The sequence below is a fragment of the Monodon monoceros genome, unplaced genomic scaffold (assembly GCF_005190385.1).
Source record: "Monodon monoceros isolate NGI ecotype Baffin Bay Population unplaced genomic scaffold, NGI_Narwhal_1 Super_Scaffold_22, whole genome shotgun sequence".
Lineage (NCBI taxonomy): Eukaryota > Metazoa > Chordata > Mammalia > Artiodactyla > Monodontidae > Monodon > Monodon monoceros.
In genome coordinates this window covers 90,598,728-90,624,757 of record NW_021703779.1, presented here as the reverse complement: position 1 = coordinate 90,624,757, position 26,030 = coordinate 90,598,728, and the positions used below count along the sequence as shown (strand labels likewise).

Below are 26,030 nucleotides of genomic sequence, written 5' to 3'. Positions count from 1 at the left end.
GTTGGCTTCTATTTATCGTTCTCCTTTAGATAACCTATAATCCAGATTTTTATCTTGTGCATTTAAAACACTTCTTACCTTTCTTCATTGTTCCCTAGCTTTCCACCCATTCCACAGCTTCCCCCCACTTTTCCTTATCCTTTGGATTCAAACACCCAGCATCCTTAAGGCTGGCCCGGTTCACAGCCCCACTGCCTCATGACTATCTGGAGAGGGCATTTGGGCAGAAATGTATTGATGAGCACAACCTCTCCGCTGGCAGCAACGGCTGCCCGTTGGGCCCTCCCCCAGGCACCTTAAACTTAGCAGCTCCTCAGCTGAACTTCAGCATCACGCCCCATCCTCCACAGTACCAGCATCCACCAGGCACTCAAGCCAGAAAAATGGATGTTGTCCTGGACCCCCTCCTCCCTCAACCCATGCATCAAAACATCACCAAGTTCTGTTGCACTTTCCTGCCAAATATATTGCAGATTGGTCTTCTCTCTACCAGCACTTCTCTCGCCCTGGCTGCCCTCATCTCTCCCTTGGACAACAGCATGGCCCTGTAACTGATCTCCTTCCTCCACACTCACCCTCACCTGATCCATTCTTCACATGCTGCCAGTCTATTTTAACTGTGTGGATCTTATCCTGTCAGTACCCTGCTTAAAACTTTCAGTGGCTTCTCTCTGCTCCTAGGATAAAGTTCACGCTCCTAAGCGTGTCTTACAAGTAGGGTACCATATGATAGGGTCCTCAGTTAACCACACCAGGACAGTGTGTAAGGGCGTGCTATTAATAAGTACCCTGGGACAGTAGGCGTCCGGTCATTCTACTTATAAGATCCTTCATGGTCTGGTCTCACCAGCCCCGTTCCTCATCGCGGCTCCCCATCTTACCCCTAAACACACACACACACACACACACACACACACACACCAGCTGCATTCTTTTGGATGTCCAGGTAAGCACATGCTATTCTGTTTGCCTGAAACACCCTTCTCCCCAGTCCCCCTTTGGCCAACTTGTAATCAACTGCTTTGAGTCAAAATAATTTTCACGAGGAAGCCTTCCCTGACTTCCACCACTGGCTCAGGTGCCCCTTCTGTACTCCTAGCGCACTTTGCTCTTCCCTCATCAGAGTTCCTATCACACCAAGTTGTAATGTCCTGTTTCGCCCTCTAGACGAGTGCCTCGGGTAGAGAACCAAGGCAGTTTCCTCTGTGTTCCTAGCATCTAGCACAGCACTTGGAATGCGCTTACACTGTGTGCACTTTCCTGTCTGCTGAATGAGTGGGAATTGGGCACCACGTTATCACCCTGACTGCTGGGGACATAAAAGGGAAGAGGGGACCTGGATTTCTCGCAGGGGCTTAGAGCCCTGAGCAGGTCTCCCTTCCCTCCAGCCCCCTTGGCTCCCCCTGGTGGAAGTCGGACAGTAGTGACAGGCCCCGTGGTTGGTGGCTGCAGGAAAACCATGGGAGGGGGAAGGGTCCTCATCCAGGCTGGGAAGGGTCCTCATCTGGGCTGCAGCAGACCTCCTCTCATTGTGCTCCTCCCCCGCCTCGCTGCAGCCCCTTCGGCACACTGAGTCCCCACCCACTGTGTCATCAGAGGCCCTACCCCAAGAACTTTGAGGATGAGGGCTACAGTTGGGTGGAGTGGCTCCAGGCTTGCTTACATACAGAGAACCTCTGCTGTGTATCGCCCGGGTGAATGGACAAGCCTGGCTGCCCTGTTTGTTTCACAGTAAGTCCCCTACATACAAACCTTTAAGTTACGAACTTTCAAAGATGCGAATGTGCGTTCACATGTCCAGTCACGTAAGTTAGTTCACGTGTCTGGCGTACATTGTCACGTGCGTGCATCCTCTACAAGTGGTTGTGCTTTTGTGTGCTTTACTGGACAGTACTGTATAGAGTACAGTGGTACAGTATCTTTATTTCAAGCCCAGGATGTCTGGAAGAAGTGTAAAAGCAGCAGTGATGTAGCTGGTACAGTACTACCCAGACATCACTGGACCGTTTTTTCAAGAGGGTAGATAGAATTGAATCCAGCAAGGAACCAGAACCTGTGCCATCAACCTCAGGCGTTGAGTGAAACTGCAGCTTGCCCTCCATCTCCTATGGCTGACAATCCTTCAGCTCTACCATCTCCCACCTCCTCTCCCTCCTCCAGTCAGTACTCTTCTTGCCTGTTCGCTCGATGCCAGCCCCTGGATGCCAGCTGTTGTACTGCACTACTGTACTTTTCAAGGTACTGTCCTGTAAGATTAAAAATGTTTATTTTTTGTTTGTTTTTTATGCATTATTTATGTGAAAATTATTATAAACCTATTACAGTACAGTCCTGTATAGCCGATTGTGTTAGTTGGGTACCTAGGCTAACTTTGTTGGACTTACGAACAAATTGGACTTACGAACACGCTCTTGGAACAGAACTTGTCCGTAGGTAGGGGATTTACCCTGAATCAAAACCCCAAGATGTGAGTGAGCTCATGGCGACTGTTATGGGTGAAGAAGCAATAAGACCCGGCTGCAGCGGCAAGTGGACACGCCAAGTGTGGAGGTGAACTTGGAGAATATAGAATTGAGCCATTTGAAAAAGCAAAGCAGGATGGAGAGGAATGGGAGAAAGGCCTCTTGTCACTCTGCAGGGCTTCAGACATTTTTGCTTCAAAAAGAGCCTTCCCCTCCCTGTTTTTAATTTTATGGCTGGCCACTGAGCTTTTGGAGAAACGTACTGGGGAAAAGAGCTTGGAGAAAGGGAAAGATGGGGAAGAGTCCGACTCTGGTGGCTGGCTTTGGTGTCCCTCCAGACATGGGGTGGGGACAGTGAGCTGTCACCAAGGGGCGTACAACAGGTCAGCAGCAAAGAGGATCACACCACGTGGACTCAGCTGGAAGAGAAGCCAGCCAGGTTTCTGAGGCTCTGGGGCGGGTAAGTTTACCAAGGGTTGGGATGGAAAAAGTTACCCTGCCGCTCTGTGTCTCCTTCCCTTTCACTCTGCAAGCTAAAAACCAAGGGAACACGCTCAAGAACAGAGGGCCTAAGGAACTTCATGGCAAGATCAATGTCCTTAGGAACATCAAAGGCTAAGGGCATCCAGACAGGAGAGCGGGGGAGGAGGGATGGAAGGTGGTGGCCAGGCCCTCAGTGCTGAGACAGGAAAGCAGCCTCAGGAAGGGTGAGGCAGTGGGAACCTGTCCAGTCCCTGCGAACCCTTTACCTTTGCAATCTTAGAGGCCGTGTAGAGCAGCTACTCAACCATCATTACCACGGGTCTTCTGGGGCCAAGTCAACTTCCTGAAAGCTTTAAGGAAAGAACCATCGCTTCTTCTTCGTATCACCCTCTGTATCGCTCACCCTCCACTTCAATGCTTCTCATTAATCTACACTCACGGGGATTCCTGGCGGTCCAGTGGTTAGGACTCAGCAGTTTCAGTGCTGGGGCATGGGTTCAATCCCTGGTTGGGGAACTATGATCTCACAAGCCGGGTGGCATGCTCCCCCAACCCAAAGAAACAGTGAGCTCACCCCCATGCAAATGTACCAAATGTGACCATAGGTCAGTCTTCTGGTGACCAGACTTAAGGCAAACCCTCAGAAACTGACTTCACGCTGGAATTTCCTTGAGATTTGAAAACTAACATCTGGCCTCACATTCAATCTTCTCCCTGAAATAATAGTTTTCCTAACACAGGTTTTTCTTAACAGCACAAAGGTTTTCTTCTGAGGCAGCTAACATCACCTGCCCCGGCAGAAATATCCCAGAAGAGCAACCCGAGAACCAATGGCAAGGCCTGATGGATCCTAACCCCGACGTGTGTTTAGTACCAGGGATCTGAATATGCCCGTTAACATCTTAGCTCCCTTGCCGCTGTCTGGCCAAGACTTTGGAAAAGGTGATTTAGAAGAAATATTTGAACCAAGCAAGATTCTGTGGAACATCAAGCCTCATCTGTCATAATTTGGAGAATTTGCTTTATTCTTAAACAAGGAGTGTGAGACTCGCCAAAAAAATCTACAAGAGAAAACGGGCTTCAAAACCTGGCGAAAGAATACAGCAGCAGGGGGAGTCTTTAGCTGTAGTAGCTCCATTGCCTTTCAACCATGACCGTCAAGACAGAACCTGTTTCAGGCAGGAGCGTCCAGGGGCCAATGACTGGTTCTGAGGGAAGGGACACCACCGAGTGTGCTTTTGGATAAGCAGGTGCAAAAGGCTGAGCCTTTTAGAACAGCCTTACTGTTGCCGGCTGTTGGCAAGAGGCAGCAAATGACTAACAGGCACATGATCGGTCAAGCCTCAGCCTGGAGATGAGGTGTGAATTAACTTCAGTGTGTTCCCACCATACGGCTATGTGAATTCCAATCCCCCCCTCCCCCATTTGCAGCTCCGAGAGGAGGGCAGCACAGATGACGCTGGTGACCTCAGTTACCTCGTGATTCGGGGTGGCGGGATGCTTTGGCCTCTGTAGAGGACTCCAAAAACACAGGGCCCTCCTATCTCTTTTGGTTCTGTAATGCACTGGTCGCAAAAGGCCCTGTCAGGGTAACGGAAGTGAATCCCGGGCATAGGCAGGGCAAGGGAAAACCAGAAGCAGAGGAGACTGGGGCTCAGTGCTGCAGGAGCCAATCAACTGAAGAGCCAGCCGTCTCAAGGCTGGAGGTGCAGACTAAGGCGAGGCTGGGGGCTGGCTCTACTTCCTGACTGAACGTAATGGCTCTTTTTGCAAACTGGGCACATACCCACTCAGTGGTCTCCAGTCCGAGTGGTGGGCCCCGGGGCGGCAGTGCAGAGCTTTCTTCCCCCGTCCTCACCTTAAAAGTTGTTGGGGAGGTGCCACCAATAACCTGACTCCTTTTCGGAGGCCTCATCCCCCCCCCCCCCCCCCAAGAGCTAGTTAAGAGGGAGGCTGGTAGGAGGGCAGGTCAATAGGGGAGACAACGTTTCTCTTTTTAAAATTTCAAGTTTTCCATGATTCTAATAACCCTCAGGTTAAGGGCTACATGCTACTAATGGGCAAGCTAAGTAAACTCTTGAGCAGAAAACGCTTTTATTCCAAACGTGGAAAGCTCCAACTTGAGATGAAAGAAACCTCTGATAAAGGCATTAGGTTTGAGGGTTGCCCAGCTCAGCCTCGGTCCAAGGAATCTCCTTTTCTCCAGTTCTGAGGGTAAGGGGAGGTTAGGGCATATGGGAAATCGAACCTGGTGATGCCTTTTGCTCAGAAGCAGTTACATAGCTATTTCCTTTCAACTGTGCTCTCCCTGCAACTCCAGCTTTTGTGCCTCCTCCCCGGCCCCTCCAGGTCTGTTCCTGCTACTGTTCCCCAGTCAAGAATCACTTGCCATCCAGCACACTTGGGTCTCTCCCACTGGAGAGAAAAAGAATGGCCTCAGTGGTACTTAGGGCACTTTACTGGGTGTCACAGGGAATTGAATCTTGACCTTCCCCCCGGGCATAGGGATCAAAGATGGGGACTGAGGGCCTTTCTTGAGGGCCTCAAAACCTCATCCTAGGAACTGGATTGCCCAAGGGGGCCCAGAGTACAGGTCTGATGTCAAAATATTCTGACATGGCAAGCCCTGATCGACTGACCCAATACTTCAGGAAATAGCAGAATCAGCAAGTTATAGCATCAGTGCTCCATGTCAGCTTCTCCCAGAGCAAAGACTTGAAGTGAAAGAGGGCTAGAGGGTCAAAAGAACACGCTTCATAGCTCAATTCAGTCCCTTTTCAATCACTTTTTTCAAAAGATCATTGTAAATATCCCAGTGTTCAACACAAAGCAAAAACAAAAGCAGAACCAGGCTTCAAAGACAAGGGAGCACTCTTCACAAAGCTCCAGAAGCATTTAGCATCCCAAAAAGTCAGTGTCCTTATTTGACGATGCAAAAAGAAACTCACTCAACATTTTGGAATGCGTTATAATTAGAAGGGCTGAAATTAAATGCTAAATGTGTGTCAACTACTGATGGAGGGAAGTCTTACCACATTTGGCAAAATTGGCTCAAAATGAATAAATTGTAGAAACTACTCTCTTCCTCTGAGAAAATACCTAATTCCTATCACCAGGAATAAGAACCGGAGATCCAACAGGCATTATACAGCCTGTAATTCAGGTATAATGCACAGAATTACACTACATCTAGTTCTTAGTTAACCCCAGACAGCTTAAGGTCTTACAGTTGAATAAAACCGCTGCCGTGTCTACTCAATGCAGTTAATAGCTCGGAAACAAAGAAGTAAGAGCTATCATTGGGCAGCCAAGACACTTAAACCAAAGCTTTGGCAGAGAGATCAGTACAGATACAGACCCACAATCAAACAGAAACTTTATTAGTTTCTTCTACAAGAGACAGTGACATCAATCTCTTTAACAGAAATCTCAGGTCATCTGAGAGGTCAAATAGATCCAAGGAATAAAGATGACAATTAAACAGTTAAATTAATCAAAAGGCACTACAACACCACCTAAAACCTACTACCGCAGTGGCAGTGGGCTAAGGAAGATTAAGCTACAGCGAAATAGTCTCATGTAACTTGTTATAGATTATATAGTAGGAAACGAGTTTGCTTTCCAGAAGACTGGCACAATGATCACTTGGGACCAAGTTGATATTTGGCCAGGAAAAGAAGGTCAGGCCAAATGGAAAGGAACAGGGACAAAGGAGAATCCAAGTGACAGAATCCAAGCAAAGGGTGATGGATCAGGCTTTTTCCTCCCAAGAAGCATTTGTTGCATGGTGGGTTGCCTCCCCTCAGGCTCCTGCCCTAGAGCTGTTCCAGTCTTAGAGGGGCTCAGCAACCAGAGCTGGGTTCAGGCTGCCCCAGGATCATGCTGGAATTTAGTACAGACTTTAGAGAACTTGTCACAATTTTGGGGGTGGGGGGGCGCTGAAGCATTCACATGCAAAGTAGTCTGAGCTTCCCCAAACACATTCAGACACCCTTACACAACTTTTTCCAAAGTCTGACATCTTGTAGCAGCTGAGCTGGAGTTAAAGCTGCAAGGCTCACAAGATCAAAGAAGCCAGGACGAGACAATACAGGTAGGAAATCCCAGCAGTTAATCTCCATCTTTCTCTAATGTAGGAGAAACACCCATATACCTGATGTGGGATGTAGAAAGCTACACTGTAACAAGTTGGGTCTTCTGGTGGATTTTTCATCAAATACCAAAGGAAAATAAGGGGCGGGACTCACTTTATTTTTTAAAAGCCTCAGAACTTATTCTATTATAAAGGGACATGGCTGAACAGGTAGGAGACAGATTCTCCATTGTGAGTTCTCCTGATGGCTTCTGCAAGGATCATGGAGATGTCGATCACCTAGGAGGGCAAGGCAAGCATCAGGTTAGTATCATACAGACAGAGATGACTGGCCAGTTTGCAGACACTGATGAGCAGCCCGATGAGGGTCCTTCCTCTTAAGACTGCTGCACTGTGCTGTTTCCCCAAGGGAGCCCACAGCCAGATGCTCTTCATACCCACATTTTAAATATAACCAACCACTTGGGAAAGAGTCAAAATGCTTATGGAGGAAAAACTCTGACTCAGACTCACCAAGATGGTGGTAAGTTGGCATTTAAAAATTCTTAGGAATGAAAAAAGAATATTTAAGCTGAAAATGAAATCCTTAAGAATGATATCAACCCTCCAATTCCATATATTTCTAGTGGATTATATTTCCATATTTCTAATGGAAAGCGAATGGATTACTGTACATAGTTTTAATTAAGCAAGGCCTTGTTCTTTTAGTGCAACAGCACTCAAACTTTATTGTCTGACAATTACCTGGGGAAATTAAAGTCCCGGTCCCATGACCTCTGTTTTTGTAGGCCCTGGGTAGAGCAAAGGAATCTACATTTTAACGAGAACCCTAGGTGACTAACTTAGGTGGTTTCCAGAGCACACTTTGAGAAACACTGAAGTTCTAAGGAGCATACCGTCAGTTTAAAGTTTAAAGGTTTCACATTATGTTTGCAGGGGCCAACAGTTAAGAGTGATACACACAAACTGTAAAGCATGGACCTGGAAACTTGAGTGTGCATCACAATCACTGGGAGAGCCTGTTAAAATGTAGAATCCTGGGCTCCATCCTCCAGAGATTCTAGGTCTAGCTGTTTGAATATTTAGACACGTGATCTTTTTCCTTTTGGGTCACAGATCCTGATGACTAAGCCTTGAGAGCAAAGGAGGAAATCTTTAGAACCCACCCAGACACCTAATTCAACACATGTAACCACCTCCTAAATACTCAGTGGAGTCTTGTTTTGCAAGAATCTCAGCCTCACCTGTATTTTGGAGCAATGCTTCATCTTATCCTCCTGAGGTATGGTATTGGTGACAACTACTGCTTCAAAGCATGCATTATTAATGCGAGAAATGGCTGGGCCAGAAAAGATTCCATGAGTCAGGATAGCATAAACCCTGGTGGCTCCAGCTGAGAGAAGTCTAGAGGAAAAAGCAGAGTTGATTAGGAGTAATCTTACTTGTCACTATAAAATCCGAGTTAGGGAAGAAGAATGTCTTAGTCAACTTGGGCTGCCATAACAAAATACCACAGACTGGATGGCTTAAACAGAATTTTATTTCTCACTCGTTTCTGGAGGTTGGGAAGTCTAAGATCAAGGTGTCAGCAAGGTAGGTTTCATTCTGAGACCTCTTCTCTTGGTTTGGTGGTGGCCACCATCTCGCTATATGCTTCCATGACCTCTTTGTGTGCATAGGCCAAGAGGGAGAATGGGGGGTGGGGTTGGGAGGGAGCTCCCTGGTGTCTCTTCTCATAAGGGCACCAATATCATCATGAGAGCCCTACCCTCATGACCTCACCTAAACCTAATAACCTCCCAAAGATCCCATCTCCAAACACCATCACACTGGGGGTTAGGGCTGAATTTTAGGGTGATACAATTCAGTCGATAGCAAGGAGAGAGAAACAGACTAAGAACTTATCTGAATAGGTTTGGATTAGTGTAGAAGGACTGTGGCACAGACTTCTATGCTCAACAAAATCTGTCTCCTCTTCTTCCTAGCACACAGCTGGACATTTCCTAGCCTCCCTTGCATAGTTAGGTGTGGCCATGTGACTCAATTCTGGCTATCTAAATGTGGACAGAGGCTTGTAAAATCTCCCATAGATGATCCTCCATGCTCCTTTCCCTTTCTGGCTGGACAAAATGGAAATGTTAAAGATGCAGCGCCACGAGACTGGAAGGGGAATACTTGTGTTGGAGCATACCATGAACAAGAAAGAAACTTTACTGTGTTCAGGGCGTTGATCTGTTAAGAGCAATTAGCATTAACTTACTAATATGATAAAAGGAGTTTTATAAATGTATACTCCAGGATCCAAACCAGGAGAGCACACAAGTCTTTTTCTTTTTTTAAGCATTTATTATACATATATGCTAGGCACTGTGCAAGGCACGGATACCTGGAGATTTAAAAAACAAATTATGAGAAACAATGCTGTCCATACTGGCTTGGATTATAAGCAGTGGGGAGCCACTTAAGGTTTTAAAGGAGGCATGAGGAGAGTCTAGTCTTAGTTTTAGGAAGATAAGCGAGTATGGTGGCAATGTGAAAGATGGACTGGGGAGGTAAGAGACTGGTGACTGGCAGCAGAGAGCAGAGGGAAGGCAGTTCAGAACAGTGCAGGCAAACGACGAGAAGGAATACGAATGAGGGTAGTAGCAGCGAACATGAACAGTCAAAAGGTAAGGCCAGGGATTCTAGCTTAGGTAAAATAGAAACATGAGAATCTATTTCTGTCTCCTCAGGCATATGGATTTTTTACCTTAACTTGTTTTAAAAAACTATCAAGGGACATCCCTGGTGGTCCAGTGGTAAAGAATCCCCCTTACAATGCAGGGGACATGGGTTCAATCCCTGGTCAGGGAACTAAGATCCCACATGCCACGGGGCAACTAAGCCCGTGTGCCACAACTACTGAGTTTGTGCACCTCAACTAGAGCCTGCATGCCGCAAACTACAGAGCCCATGTGCTCTGGACCCCACACGTCACAAATAGAGAAGAGAAAACCCGCACGCCACAACTAGAGAGAAGCCCATGCACCACAATGAAGAGCCCATGCACTATAACAAAAGATCCCGCGTGCCGCAACTAAGACCCGACGCAGCCAAAAATAAATAAAATAAATAAATAAATCTTAAAAAAAAAACTATCAAAAGTAGAGTACTTAGAATGATGAGATAATTTTGGAAATATAGTGGTGACAGTTGCACAACACTGTGAATGCAACTAATGCCACTGAATTGCACACTTAAAAATGGTTAAAACAGCAAATTTCATGTTACATAAAGTTTAGCACAATAACAAGGAAAAATAAAACTAAGAAAATCTAGAGAAAAAAATAATACTTATCAATTTACATGCATTGCAATTTTAGCCTAGGGTGACAAAAGAAAGCTAGTTATCATCTCCTCAATTCAGTTCCAAAGAGAATCAGCAGGATTAGGGCATTCAGATAGCAGTTAGCTTTTTACTTCTAACCCCCAGCTCCACCACTAGGCACTCACTTGTCAGCTGCGTGGCAGATTGTACCACAAGTGTCAGCCATGTCATCCACGAGGATGGCCACCCGGTCCTTCACATCTCCCACTAGCACCATGCGGTCCACTTCATTAGCTTTCTTCCGTTCTTTGTGAATCAAGGCAAAGTCCACATTCAACCGGTCTGCGATGGAGGTCACTCTGCAACACAGGGTATTCACAGTTAAAACGTGTGCGTGTGCCTGTGCATGTGCGTGTGCCTGTGCGTGTGCGTGTGCGTGTGTGTCTTAGGACAAAGAAAGGAAATAAAGGATGGGCTTGTTTTCTGGGGGAGAAGACTCCTTGAAACCCAACAGTTCCCAGGGTTGGAAGAAAGCAACCGGAATTGATTGGCATCACAAACTGGGTTTCATAGACTAATGCCTCCATACCCTGAGAGCAGTTTATGAATGTATTAGTCAAACTTAGATTACAATTCATTCTGGGTTACTGTAGGGGAAGACAGACACCCTCACCAGTCCCAGGAAGCGGTATAATGAATGCTAGGGCACGTTCGTTTACTAGACTGGCAGTGAAAGGGAAGAGAGAGGTGACTTGGTTAACTAATGCCGGGAGTGTAGATCACCCCGATTTGACATGCGGATGTGGTGAGAAGTGAACCTGAACTTGGTGGGAGAGGAGCAGTACCCAGCCCATTCCAATGCCCACGCCCTCATCACACTCCCCTCAGTGATCCACCAGCTGTCAATGTCAACTGTACCTGGACACCAAGCTTGGGAATTCCTTTAAGGACTGCTAGAAAAAAAGTTTTACCAATTAACTGGGCAAACCAGGCATCTTGCTGTACAGCTCAAAGCATCTCCAAATCAAAACAAAATTCCTTTTTTTAAAATGACAAGGCAAGGGCTTCCCTGGTGGCACAGTGGCTGAGAGTCCGCCTGCCGATGCAGGGGACACGGGTTCGTGCCCCCGTCCGGGAAGATCCCACATGCCGCGGAGTGGCTAGGCCCGTGAGCCATGGCCGCTGAGCCTGCGCGTCCGGAGCCTGTGCTCCGCAACGGGAGAGGCCACAACAGTGAGAGGCCCGCGTAACGCAAAAAAAAAAAAAAAAAAAAAATTACAAGGCAATACAAACCAGACTAGAAGGTGGGATAGAAAACAAATCTTTCTGGCGACAAAGTACCATGTAACCACTCAAACAGCAATCCATTCAGTGTATATGACTGTGGTGCCCCAGTGACACATACGACCACGCTCCACCATGCCATCCTTCTTATGGGTGAAGAGGCCTATGCTTTGCGTTTTGTGTTTTAATGTAATACTGATCCAACCAGAGCATTATGTCCTATTTCCCTTGTGGCTATGGTCACATATCTCGAGTTTGTGCTGAATAAGGGAGAACCTGTGACCATATAATAAAGAACAAACAAGACTTGGACCACAACCTAGGCAACATTTACACCTGATCTAAACAACCCATACCCTGTGCTCTCCTTTCCTACTGCATGGGCACATAAACAACATGAGTTACCAACCTGGGACTTCCCTGGTGGTCCAGTGGTTAAGACTCTGTGATCCCAAAGTGGGGAGCACAGGTTCGATCCCTGGTTGGGGAACTAGGATCCCACATGCCGCACGGCGCAGCCAAAAAAAAAAAAAGTTACCAATCTGCTTGGAATGATTATTTAGCAGAGGCAAATGCATGATCACTTAGTTCAAGCATCCCAAACCGTCCACACTCAATGGCCAACAAACTCAGTGACTGACAAAGTGTAAAGGACTCAAAAAAGTCACTCCCTATATCCTTGATGGTAGAACTACGTGCAAGTCACAATCACACAGGAATCTCTACCTAGTCCAAAAACCCTGCCAAGACAGACGTGATAGCCATTCACTTTGAAAATCTTTCATCACTAAAAGAAAATTATAAACAAACAAACAAAATCATTTAGCAATAAACCATCTACTGAAGGCAGTTTTTTTGTACCCAACTTTGGAAAGAAAATCGTGCTTGATTACTTATTTCAAATGTGACCGTTTTCTATGTCTCTGTGGAAGACGATTTTCCCAAGTATGACAACCACCATGAGGGGGATGTGTTTTAGGCTCCGTCTCTAGTATTACAGATGGTAACTAGCGACAAGGGACTCACAAAGCCATACATCTGGCTGGAGAACAGAACTCAAGCTCTCAGCTTATCAGTTCTGTTGACGTTCCTGAAATAAAGAGGTTGTTGAGAAACAGTCATTGAAGGTTTGAATGGCTTTTGCAAAGATCTGAATTCGCGTTTCCTAATCATGTGTTTTGTAGCTCTTCATTCTATTTCCACAACAAGAACATGTGTCACGCTTTTGAATGCATTACTAACGAGTGAGCCGCTAAAGAAATGAAAAGCTCTTAGTCTGCACCACGTGAGCTGAAGCACTGCAACTGGCAATCCCTGGCAATCAGTTTGTTTAGAATGTTCAGAGCTTGGCTTAAATAAAATCACCACACTTTCTTTTCCTTCCTGCTTAATATTTTAATCTAAAGGATCAAAACGGTTTAACCAACCATTTGGAGGTATGTAAAAGCTTACTTGTTCACTATTATCATGGGCTTCGATAGCAGGTGCCATTCATTAGAAAACCAAATTCCTCCCCCTCCTGATGGGTCACAGCGCTGTTGCTAGCCCTGCAGCGCTGAGTCACTGTTGGGTTATGGTCAAGCCCACGATGCCAGACTATTTTGTGCACCTCTGCTGTCTTTCAGGTAGTGACTCAGGCCAGTAGAAGAGGAGTGAGTAAAACCATATCCAGCCCATGTCCTAGCTACCGGCACATCCAAGTACTTAAAAACTGTCACTTCTCAATATCTTGTAGTAACCTATAATGGAAAAGAATCTGAAAAAGACTATATATATATATGTGTATATGTGTATATACATATGTGTATATATATATATGTATATGTGTATATATATATATATATACACATACATATATATGTATGTATATATATATATAGTCTTTTTCAGATCACTTTGCTGTACCCCTGATGCTAACACAACATAGTAAATCAACTATACTTCAAGAAGAGAAAAATTCACTTCAATAGAGAAACATCGTTTTCTGACACAACTGTCTGAAAGCTTTTCCCCAGTACGTTGGGAATAACATGACTTTCAACCATACCTCTTAGCTCCTCCAGCATCGGGTGAAACAATCGTGCAGTTCCTCCATTCCGAGATGTTCTCCCTTATCCACTTGAGGACAGCTGGCTCTGCATACAAATTGTCCACTGGGATATCAAAAAAGCCCTATAGAAAGAAAGAAGCTGGGTCAGTTTTGCTTGTTTTCCTTCTCTTCCATTTACAAATAATGAACACAAAGAGAATAGTAACTTGCCAATAGAATACTTTACTGCAACATTCAAACTGATCAGAAGGCATGCCCGGTGTGGCAGACTGTAAAAACAGCCTCCTCGAATCTGGGCTATGTAAGAGAGCCCAGCCACGACGGGCAAAGCCAGGCCTCGGCTACACCACAGCTGACCACAGGCACATGAGCAAGCTCTTGGGAAAAACGGCCAAGTCCAGCCAAGACCAGAACTACCCAGCCAACGTGCAGACCCATGAGGTAATAAATGCTTACTACCTTATGCCAGTAAATGTTGGGCTGGTTTGTTAAGGAGCAAAAACTAACTGGTAAACAGGTTAGAGATGCTATGGTATATAAACTTAATGGAAGCCATTTACAATAAATGGTCACAGTAACTAGAAGTCAGGAGATCTGTGTTCTAACACTAGTTGCTACATATTAGTTGTATTTCACAACTAATCTGTTCCTCTTCTATAAAATGGGTATAATCACCTGTCCTGTATCTCACTGAATTCCCAGAAGCCTCCAATGATAATGATTTCAAAGTCTCTTTAAAAAGTATAAACTATAAGGTGGTATTCTGCTCCCCTAACTCTGTTTAGTATAGAAGGTAGGTTCCAATATCTATGGCTCTAAATTTAATGATGACAATAACAGCTCCCATTTATTTCGTATCTTTCATGAGCCAGGTGCTATACTATGAATTTAATATCTTACTTGATACTCACAATAACAAAGCAGTGTGTGTTCAGAGAAGTTAAATAACCTGCCCAAGGTTACAAAGCTAGTTAGTGTCAGAGCCAGTATTCAAACTAAGTCTGATGCCAAAGCCTACATGCTTCCCAGAATCCCAGACGGCCTCCCTGTCCAACCACCCCACGTGGCTAAGATCATGATCTATGCTTAAGGTGAGGATGTTGAAAATGTCATCAATGTCTAGTTTATTTGAGCTGTACTTGGGCAGTTTTTGCTTCCCTACGGTTTTCAGCATTCAGTCCTCTCCTACCCCCTTTCTAATCCCTAATAATCCCTAAGCTAATACTTAGCTTCCACTGATACCTGAATTTGAGAAGCATGCAGGTCCATGGTGATAATATGATCCGCGCCTGCTACAGAGAGCATATTTGCGACAAGCTTGGCTGAGATTGGAGCCCGGCTCTAAATGGAGGGGAGGAAAGAAAAAAAAAAAAGCCAATTTGAGAAACAATTCATTTGCTCAAGAAGCACTTATTTACTGTGCACCTACTGTGTTTAAGGTACTGTGCTACCAGGAAATTCATAAAAAGTGACACAGCCACTGACTTTGAGTAGATCACAATCTGGCACAAATAAGAAGTGGATTATCATTTTTCCAAATCAAGATACATATTTCAGAAAAGAAAATACCTTCCCTACCTTTCTTTTTCTTCACGTACATATTTTCTGCCTATTCAAGTGTTTCCAATGCTCCATTATTTAAATTACTCAGACTTTAAAAATCTTTTTTGAAAGAATTTTATTAAAATCTCTTTTAACACATACATACTCAAACCTGTGTAACATGTAACGTGTCAACATTTAAAGACACATTAGGGGCTTCCCTGGTGGCACAGTGGTTGAGAATCTGCCTGCTAATGCAGGGGACATGGGTTCGAGCCCTCGTCTGGGAAGATACCACATGCCGCGGAGCAACTAGCCCCGTGAGCCACAACTACTGAGCCTGCGCATCTGGAGCCTGTGCTCCGCAACAAGAGAGGCCGCGATAGTGAGATGCCCGCGCACCGCGATGAAGAGTGGCCCCCTCTCGCTGCAACTAGAGAAAGCCCTCACACAGAAACGAAGACCCAACACAGCCAAAAATAAATAAATAAATAAATAAAATTAAAGACACATCACAGGATGGAAATTATAGTTTTATTTTATAAATTACACCACTCCCTTACTCATCCGGAGGCCAATGTTCCAGTAACCTCAACCCCCTTTAATAACAGGTAAACACACCTGGCTGCACCATAAAATAGCAAGGCCCATGCCCTTTACTCTACTCTGTAGGAGCACTGTATTTTACTGAAATAAAAATATCTGGCCTTCTCCCAGGCATTGTATGTAAAATTTGGGCATCAATTACAACAGACCTGCAAAGTTTTACATATATGCTTTATCCTCTAATACTCCAAATGAGGTGAGATGTGTGTGTGCGTGTGTGCGCACGCGCGTGTGTGTAATGAGACCAAGTATTCATGTAACTGACTTCAAGTTATATGAAGAGGTCGCCACTAGAACCAAGAGGGTCCCAGAGGAGCTACCATAGTTTAAAAAAATATTCTACTCCATGGGAGCTGGTGCTTAGTCTTGCTGATACAATGAAAAAATAGCAGTGAGTTAGCCAAAAGTCACATACATATGACTGGAATAAAACAGACAGACTGCAAATGTGTTACTTTATACAAACCAATCACACCAATTGCTGTGAAAATCAGGTAATGCCTAAGATAAAAAAAGTAATATCCTCTAAATATACATTTGATAATTAAGGAAGATTTTGACTTTGGGCAAGTGCTCCTGCTTCCCCTGATTTTTAAAAAAGAATTAAAGAAAAAAAAAAAGATTCCGCTCCTACCTTATCCTTCTTATCCTGCCGGGCATAAGGGAAGCATGGGATGACTGCAGTAACCCGACTGGCTGAAGCAATCTTGCAGGCATTAATCATGATCAAAAGTTCCATTAGATTGTCGTTGATTTCACCGCAGCCACTCTGAACAATGTAGACATCCTCTCCACGCACACTTTCGCCAATTTCCACGCTACAGGAAAAGGAAGGACAACAAAAGCAATAGATTTTAAAGCACTATACTGTACATCTACAGACAGTAAGGTCTAAAAAACACAGCTTCCCCACTAGTATGCTATGAATGGGTTACAGCTGCATGTGGTCTTGATCCCCTCAGACTTCAGGAGATTCCCCAGAGGAGTCCCTCTATTTACTGCCTCAGTTTACTCCAGTGTACTATACAGATATTACCTGCTTTTATAGGTGATATGACATGAAAAAGATTGGCTAAGGCACTTAGAAGTGACTGGACTATAATTTCAGTAGGCAGGCTGTATCTCATTTCATATACTGAATGCAAATCTGATATAGCATCTATGACTGTCACAATCCATATATAACAAAAGAAGTAGAAAGCTCATACAAGGAATGAATCACTACCATTCTATAATGATGCCTTCTACAGAAGATAGTACTACATCTACCACATTGGCAGTTCACTGAACAAATATTAAATGTTCATCGCCAGTCACTTTGCTTGGTGCCAGGGATACGATGGAGAACAGATGTGGTCCTTGCCTTCATTCTATACTAACTGTACTCTGGTCCAATTAGTAATTCTTATTTTTAAAAATTCCACAGGAAGTTACTCTAATTATGGAGTAACACTATATTTTACCATAAAATGAAAGTTTTAATATTCATACTTGGATCCTTACCAAGAATAACTTATTAAAAAATAATAACCTCAGTGACACCTCAAAGCAACACCATTTCCCCAATTAATCCTCTAGGTGAGGTGGGGTGTGTGTGTGGATGTATGGGCATGCGTGCATGTGTAGCGTGTGTAGGCAAGTAGACCAGAACAGCTGATAACCTGTACTGATGAAGAGAAAAACTTCTTCAACAGGAAATAATTCCATTGCCAGAAGCTGATATAAGAGCTAATTATTATTTAAAATTTATTCCTTTCCAATCCAAGTAACAATTGTTACTTAGTTCCCCGACTAGGGATTGAACCCATGCCCTCGGCAGTGAAAGCACCGAGTCTCCAATCCCAGGATCCTACTTTTTAAAAAATGGGGTTAGCTTATATTGTAAAGCAAGAGAAATAAAAGCAAAGAGTAAAAATCAAACCAGAAAGCAATTAGAACAGGGAAGTTGAGATTCCTGGTAGCCAGAACAAAGAGGAAAAATCATTTGTTCGGGATGTTTGGAGGTAAACCTTCAGGCACTGAAAAATGGGCAAAATAAACCCAAAGTAAACAGAAGAAAATATAAACATAAGAGCAAAAACCAATGAAGTTAAAGACAGTAAAACAATAGAGAAAAACCACTGAAACAAAAAGCTAGCTCTTGGGGCCTCCCCTCGTGGTCCAGTGGTTAAGAATCTGCCTTCCAACACAGGGGAAGTGGGTTCAATCCCTGGTCAGGGAACTAAGATCCCACATGCTGCACGGCAACTAAGCCCATGCACTCTAGAGCCTGCGTGCCACAACTAGAGAGCCCGTGTGCACCACAACTACTGAGCCCTTGCACTCTGAAGCCCACGCACCACAACTAGAGAGAATCCCGTGTGCCACAATGAAGAGCCCATGCGCTGCAATGAAAGATCCCGCATGCTGCAATGAAGATCCCACATGCTGCAACTAAGACCCAATGCAGCCAAATAGATAAATAAATAATAAATTCTGAGAGGGACTTCCCTGGTGGCGCAGTGGTTAAGAATCTGCCTGCCAATGCAGGGGACACGGGGTTCAAGCCCTGGTCCAGGAAGATCCCACATGCCGCAGAGCAACTAAGCCCGTGCACCACAACTACCGAGCCTGCGCTCTAGAGCCTGCGACCCACAACTAGTGAGCCCACATGCCACAACTACTGAAGCCCGCGTGCCTAGAGCCCGTGCTCCGCAACAAGAGAAGCCACTGTAATGAGAAGCCTGCACGAGCAGCCCCCGCTCACCGCAATGAGAAGCCCGCAATGAGTAGCCCCCGCTCTCTGCAACTAGAGAAAGCCCGCGTGCAGCAACGAAGACCCAATGCAGCCAAATAAATACATTTAAAAAATCAACCAATTGCACTGTATGGACCTTATTTGCATACCAATTCAAGCAAATTGTTTAAAAATCCCACATTTATGAGACAAATGTGAATACTGGCTAATTATTTGATATTAAGAGATTACTGTTAATTTGTTTCAGGCAAGAAAATGGTATTGTGGTTAATGAAATGTATATGGGTGATATGACATAATATCAAGGTTTGCTTCAAAATAATCCAATTGTGGGGGGCGGGGAGGGGGAATAATAAATGAAACAAGATTAGCCGTGAATTGATAACTGCTGAACTGGGTGATGGGTGCATGGCAGGGAAATCATTTACTGTTCTCTCTACTTCTGTATATGTTTGAAATGTTCTATAACAGGAAGAATGAATGAATGAATGAATACCACTCAGGATTAGGCTGCCTCTTGCATCTGCTCACTTATGAACCTTCTGCAGGCCTGCCATTGTGAAAATTTAGAAGACTGAGGTTTATCGTCCCTCACAAAGTAACTCACCTCACACTAGAGGTAAGTGGGTCCAACGTGTTTCTTCAAAAGATTTTGACAGATCTGCTCATACACTTTTACAGATACCCAGCTGACAGATATTTAATTTTGGGTGGAAGTACAACTTGATGGGTCCACCAGGACGCAATGGCTACGAAGAATTTTACGGCAGGATCCTGAAATAGTGATGCTGAGCAACATGATGAACTGAACAGCAATTCTGTGGACCCCAAGACACAGCTGAACAGACATCTATTAATCACCAAGATCAGCCTTAGGAAACAAGTAAATCTGTCAGCAATGTCAACTATGCTAATGCCAAAATTGCTTTCTGGAGACTTTGTTTTAAATTCAAATGGACAGGCACGAGAGGGTCAGGGAGGGCTTCCTGGGAGAGCAACTTGCATGCTATCCAAAGTGTAGGCCCTAGAGCGTCACTGTCCAGTAAGGGAGTCACTGGCCTCAAGTGGCTGTTGAGCACTTGAAATGTGGCTAGTGTGACTGAGGAGGTGAACTGAGATGCGCAGTAAGTGTGAAATACCACACCTTACTGTGAAGCTGGTATAAATAAAATTAAAATATATCGATTTTTTATATTAATTACATGTTAAGTTTTTAAAAAAACCACTCAAATGGACAGGACTAAATAACACCTTGTGGAGGTGAGCCTGCTCTGCAAGTTCCTCACTGTGGTGGGCCCAAACAAGAGGCTGCGGGAGTTTCAAGAGACTTCCAGATCTCCTTTACTAACGCTGCCTGCCCTTTGAGAGGTTCCAGGCTGAGTCCCTTCTGTGTTTTATGGTGCACAACTCTAGGGCCCTGACTGAGTACTTCAAATATCCAGCAACTTCAAAACTGAAGAAATTTTATTTTATTTTTCAAGAAAATTTTATTTTATTTTATTTTTCAAGAAAATTTTATTTTATTTTATTTTATTTTAATTTTTCACTCCCTGCCCCCCCTGCCACCTCACCTCCTTGACCAAGCTCTCCACTTCTCTGGGGGAGAATGAAAGTCAGGCATATTGATTGCCAATAAAAAGCCAATCGTGTCCTCTACACCTGGCGTGGGAAACATAAACATAAAATGGAAATAAAGTGAATCTAAAAGTGCCTTTTGATTGGTGGTATTCTTAAGAAAATCTCAAGAATTTAGATGGATGTTGGCACGTGCAAAATATATGGGATTAACTAACAAAGGTTAGAGTTCTTAGGAAAATCCTAGGCAACCAAGGTTAAAGTCATCCCCCTCTCAGCCTATCCAGAGTAACCAAATAAACCAAAGTTATTTAACAATATTGAAGAGAATTGAGTCCAAAAATTTAGTACATATAACAAGAAAGAAACAGACTCACAGATATAGAGAACAAACCAGAGGTTACCAGTGGGGAGAGGGAAGGGGGAAGGGGAAGATAAGGGTAGGGGATTTAAGAGGTACAAACTACCATGTATAAAATAAATAAGTTATAAGGATATATTGTACAACACAGGGAATACAGCCAATATTTTATAATAACTATAAACGGAATATAACCTTTAAAAATTGTGAACCACTTTGTTGTATACATGAAGCATATAATATTGTACATCAACTATACCTCAATAAAAAAAAATTTAGTACATTCAGAAGTTTCAAAAGCCAGATGAATACTGTAACAGCAAAAAATTTAAAGAAAATACTCAGAGTTGGGCAAGTTACTTAACCTCTGAATCTTAGTTCCTTCATCCATAAAATGGGGATAGTAAGAGTACCCCCTCAGAGCAGTGTTGAGGGGATTAAATATTAGATGTGTATAAAGTGCACAGCATAGGAACTAGCACATTTTAAGCATTCACTATTTATTAATTATTAATATCATCATTGCTGATAGCAGAACTCGTTCAACTTTTCTAGAAAGCAAATTTGGCAATAGGTATTAAAAAGCCTGAGAGGGACTTCCCTGGTGGCACAGGGGTTAAGAATCCGCCTGCCAATGCAGGGGACACGGGTTCGAGCCCTGGGCCAGGAAGATCTCACATGCCGCAGAGCAACTAAGCCCGTGCACCACAACTATTGAGCCTGCGCTCTAGAGCCCGTGAGCCACAACTACTGAGCCCATGTGCCACAACTACTGAAGCCCGCGTGCCTAGAGACCATGCTCCACAACAAGAGAAGCCACCGCAGTGAGAAGCCCGTGCACTGCAACGAGTAGCCCCCGCCCACCGCAACTAGAGCAAGCCCGCACGCAGCAAGGAAGACCCAACGCAGCCAAAAATTAAAAAAAAAAAAAAGCCTGAGAAGTGGTGTATACCCGTTAACCTAGTAATTCCCCTTCTAGATATTTATCCTAAGGAAATAACCAGAAACAGTCAAAAGATTTACATTCAAGAGTTTTCATATAAAAGAATCAGATCAAAACTTTTAAATATGTAATAGACTTGCTTATCTAAAATTATAGTAAAACCATGACAAGACTATACAGCTATTTAAAACCATGTAGACTAAATATTAAGAGAAACTACTCAAAATATATTGCTGAGTGAAGAAAGCTATAAACAACCTATCTTACTTTTTAAAAAAAGTACATAAACAAACAAACATCTGGAAGTTCATAAATCAAATGTTAAGTTTATCTTGGGTGGTGGAATTATTTGGAATGTCTTTTCTCCCCTCTGTCCTCTTCTATATTTTCCACATTTTCTGCAATACCATCACCACCCCTTACCAACACTGTGAATTTGTTAGACAATTTTCTAAGAACTTTACTCCTATCTCATTTAATTGTCACAATAGACTCTGGGTAGATGCTACTTTAGAGATGAGATTACTGAGGCAAAGAAAGACTTAGGATTCAAACCCAGCTTCTCTGATTCCAGAGCCTGAACCTTTAACCTCTCATAGTTATTTGTGTGTGTCATACACCCACATATATGTATGTATGTTTCCTCAAAAACAGGACAGCAGGGGCTTCCCTGGTGGCGCAGTGGTTAAGAATCTGCCTGCCAATGCGGGGGACACGGTTTGAGCCCTGGTCCGAACACTGGTCCAGGAAGATCCCCCATGCCTTGGAGCAACTGAGCCGGCGTGCCACAACTACTGAGCCTGTGCTCTAGAGCGCACAAGCCACAACTACCGAAGCCTGCGCGCCTAGACCCTGTGCTCTGCAACAAGAGAAGCCACCTCAATGAGAAGCCCTCGCATGGCAACGAAGAGTAGCCCCCACTGGCAGCAACTAGAGAAAGCCTGCGCACAGCAAAGGAAGACCCAATGCAGCCAATAAATACATTAATTAATTAATTAAATCTATATGTATATGAAAAAACTAAAAAACTGGACAGCAAAGGATGATCCTGACGTCAGAAGAAAGCTACTCAAGACAGCATCAACCCCTGAGATTCAGCCAAATTGCTGCAAAACAGTCTCATTTGAGGATGGGCTCTGCAGTTCCCCATCTGATGACCCAAAGCACCCACTGAGCTGCCCTGTCCATGACCTTTAGATCCCAAGAGTCACACAGGGCAGCAGTTACCACTTATGCAGTGCAGAAAAGCCAAAGGTTGGGGGAGGGAGGTAAGGGGAAGCTCCATAAGCAACATATTCGATTATGTTCAATGAAGATTTCAGAACATCTAAGGAACCAAAAAGCTAATGATTAAGCCAGAAACAAGGCAACTTAACCAGTCAGCAATTTTCCACATTGGGCTTAATCTTATCCAATGTTTCCAAGCATGTTACTGTCCAGTTGTTTAAAAATGAATTCAGGGGCTTCCCTGGTGGCGCAGTGGTAGAGAGTCTGCCTGCCGATGCAGGGTACACGGGTTCGTGCCCCGGTCCGGGAAGATCCCACATGCCGCGGAGCGGCTGGGTCCGTGAGCCATGGCCGCTGGGCCTGCGCGTCCAGAGCCTGTGCTCCGCAACGGGAGAGGCCACAACAGTGAGAGGCCCGCGTACAGCAAAAAAAAAAAAAAAAAAATGAATTCAGCTTTTTATCTCAGGGAAGTACATTGGGACTCCTGCTAATTCCGATAAATCAATCAGTTAGAACACTAAAGTGTTCTCCCCCTCCCCTCTCCCAATATAGCCTCAGGTCCTGATGTGTTGCAATAGGCAGAGGGTCCACAAAGAAAAAAAAATCTTTGTATTTTTTCATGAAGCATAGGAAAAGGACTTAATAGTCACAGTTCTCTAAGGGGAACCAAAAAAACCTCTAAATGAAAATCATTCTTGTCCCCTAGCTATAGTGCCACTTGCAAAGTCTGGTCCTGTTTTGTTTTATTACAGCCCATGAGTCATAATGCTGTGGTTAAAGCTAAAGACAGCAGCTCAGCTAGCCTTTTGACTAAGGTACTGCCTGGTTACAAATGGCATCAGTGTTTGCACTATCATTTGCATCACAACCAATGGTACAATGATCAAGAATCCAGAAGGAAGCTGTCCACTACAGATGAATGCTCTTATCAGCAGGGTCTACAAAGGACAGGGGGAGTTACACTTTGGTAAACAGTTTAAAGAAAGATAAAAGGGAACAAAAGCATTTAGGAAAAAATGTTCAAAGCAATCTTCACTAATTTAACTGATTCATTAGGTTTGGTGTAAACTTTCCCCTTAATAGAGGACTGACTGTAAGACTGTGGGCACTGCTCTGATTTGATCAACAGGGTACCAACGAGAAACACAAAAAAACACCTAACAGAACCAGAAGATGCTATGTTTAGGTGGAAGGGGTATTGAAAGGATCAGGTGACCAAGCTATCTCTAAGATGGCCCCAAGGTGCAGGAGCACGGTAGAAGCGGGGGGGGGGGGGGGGGGGGGGGAAGGTGCAAATTTAATTAGCAAGGCAATGAAAACAATTCATTGCAATGAATTGAATGAATTGCAATGAATGCTCTATGCATTCCTGGCCTTCCACTCCATGACCTTTTCTCGATTATCTTAATATTCCGGGATAAAACTGTTTCCTAAATCCCCCGCACAACGTTAGAAGTGGGCAAGTTCAGGATAGACTTTGGTACTGAAAAATATGCTTTTGTATTGTCTAGACCAGTAGCTACACTTGGGAAGATCAAGGATTCCAGAATTAAGGTTCCCTAAGATTTTCTGGATGGCTCAAACTGAGATGCTGGCAATCAGGATGCAGTTAATGCATCATGTTATCCGAGCAACTAGATTTAACTTAAGTATGGCTCCGAGTCTAAAGATGTGAAAAGCCAACGCTTGCCAATCGAAGGGAAGTCCTCAGTATTAATTTTGGCGGCCTCAGTACATAATGTCAAATTCCCTCAACAGGAAATCCGACCGACACCGTTTCGAATTGAAAAGCTACTTCTTAGACTCTAGGAGAAGCACTACGAGGGCTCAGTACGCAGTAGGATCTCCCAGGCAAGCTGGTCTAAGAGCTGAAGAGAACCCAATCTGGTCTGGATGGCTCAAAAGCGAAGCGACAAAGCCACGTGTCCCCACTGCCGAGCCTAGGCGTCTTTTCCCTCTAGCCGCTCTAGGCAGCCACCATCCCCGCGTTGGGTCCTCCAGCCCTTGCCTTCAAACCCAGTAGCTTCGCCTCCTGCTCCATCTTGACTCCACCCAACCGCACGGTGAGAATGAACGTGACCCTCCCGCGAGAGGTAAAATAACGGAAACAGCCCGTGGGGCACGCTTGCCACAGAGCTGCCCCGTACCCCCCCCCCAAAGCCGGCCCTTCAGAACTCACGCGGTGGCCCCATACCCCTACCCTCTGCTGCCCAAGTGTCGCCTGGCCGCCCCGGCAGGTGAGGCCGGTCGGGGTCCCAACTTCATCCTCACCAGGTCTCCTGGTTGCTGAATTTCTTAGTCACCACCTTGCCCAGCTCCAGGCCCAGGCGGTCGGCAATCTTCTGGGATAGGTCCTGGTGGGAGCTGCCGCTGAAGATTTTGATATTCGGCATCTTGGCCAACTACCCTAGGCACTCTTTGCTTGGTGATCGCTGCTGCCGCCGAGACCCGAACCGAGTCGGCCCAGAGACTCAGTACTAAGCACTTCGCATTGCTACTCCGCCATCTTACATTCCCGCCGGCGCGCGGCTCTAAATTGCCCAGCGCCGGGTAGGCGGAGTCAGCGGGGAAGTTTACACCCCGCCCTCTCCGATTAGCTGAGCGCCGGCGAGGGGCGGGTCCTTGTTGTAGTTCTGCCTACACCCGGCTGTCTCAGGGATTGACTGGAAGCCCTGAAGGGGGCGAGGCTAAGGAATCGCCCCGCCCCCTATAGCGAGGCAGTCCGAGAGGGCTGACTAAAAAACGCTGAGATACCCGCGCTTGGCTGGGGGTGGAGGGGTGCTGGTGACGCGTAGGGCCAGATCTTTCCCGCAAGTCACGCTTTTTTTTTTTCTTCAGCACCTGAAAGCAAGCCTGGCTCTGGTTTACAGTTTCTTTTAAAAGTATCTGTTTATCAGGATGGCAGCCACAGTTCGTCTGAATGAAAGGGAGATTTCTCAACGTGATTGAGTTTGTATGTTTCTGAACATGATTTTTGTCTTTTTGTAAGGATGGGGCTGAATTAAAGCACGTTTGCATCACAGACAGACGCCCATAGCACAGGCTCATCCAAAGGGCAAACAAGCAATTTCAGTGTCGCCTTTGCCTGGCAGACAAGTCCCAAGGGGAAAGTGACTGAGGGCAGGCTACCTGAGTCATCCAGGGACACTGCAAGAGAAGTCTCATTTTGTTTTCAGCGCTGGGACCAAGTATGTTCAAACAAGTGATGAAGTATGGATTTTCCACGATATCTGGGCAATAAAGGTCTGATTTATCTGACCCTTGGAAAGGAGAGAAAATTTAGAATACTTATGGGACTTCAGATAAAGAACCCCGGAGGAATCAGAAAACCTGGTTTTTGGTCTTGTCTGCCTCATGTTG

General features: G+C 44.8%; 1 protein-coding gene across 2 annotated transcripts; it reads right to left on the bottom strand.

Moving 5' to 3' along the window:
* Nucleotides 1-6,310: 6,310 nt before the first annotated feature.
* Nucleotides 6,311-25,206, bottom strand: PRPS1 (phosphoribosyl pyrophosphate synthetase 1). 2 transcript variants are annotated; one of them, XM_029241520.1, is made up of 7 exons: nucleotides 20,136-20,215; nucleotides 16,462-16,645; nucleotides 14,922-15,020; nucleotides 13,677-13,801; nucleotides 10,531-10,704; nucleotides 8,283-8,442; nucleotides 6,311-7,317 (listed from the first exon to the last, which is right to left on the bottom strand). In XM_029241520.1, the coding sequence occupies exons 1-7, from the start codon at nucleotides 20,183-20,185 to the stop codon at nucleotides 7,225-7,227; spliced, it is 885 nt and encodes a 294-aa protein (XP_029097353.1). In that variant the 5' UTR covers nucleotides 20,186-20,215; the 3' UTR covers nucleotides 6,311-7,224. The 2 variants fall into 2 exon arrangements, with proteins under 2 accessions (XP_029097353.1, XP_029097352.1); XM_029241519.1 differs by lacking the exon at nucleotides 20,136-20,215 and adding an exon at nucleotides 24,942-25,206 and having other exon boundaries at nucleotides 7,176-7,317.
* Between the last annotated feature and the right edge of the window lie 824 nt (nucleotides 25,207-26,030).

What these genes read in the sequence shown, in the direction of transcription:
- PRPS1 (XM_029241519.1), bottom strand. Translation starts at nt 25,063, where the DNA reads ATGCCGAATATCAAAATCTTCAGCGGCAGCTCCCACCAGGACCTATCC. An exon ending in GATGCTGGAGGAGCTAAGAG is followed by an intron (nt 10,705 to 13,676) that starts GTATGGTTGAAA and finishes CCTGTGTTGCAG; the next exon opens with AGTGACCTCCATCGCAGACC. An exon ending in AGCATTGCTCCAAAATACAG is followed by an intron (nt 7,318 to 8,282) that starts GTGAGGCTGAGA and finishes TTGCCCTCCTAG; the next exon opens with GTGATCGACATCTCCATGAT.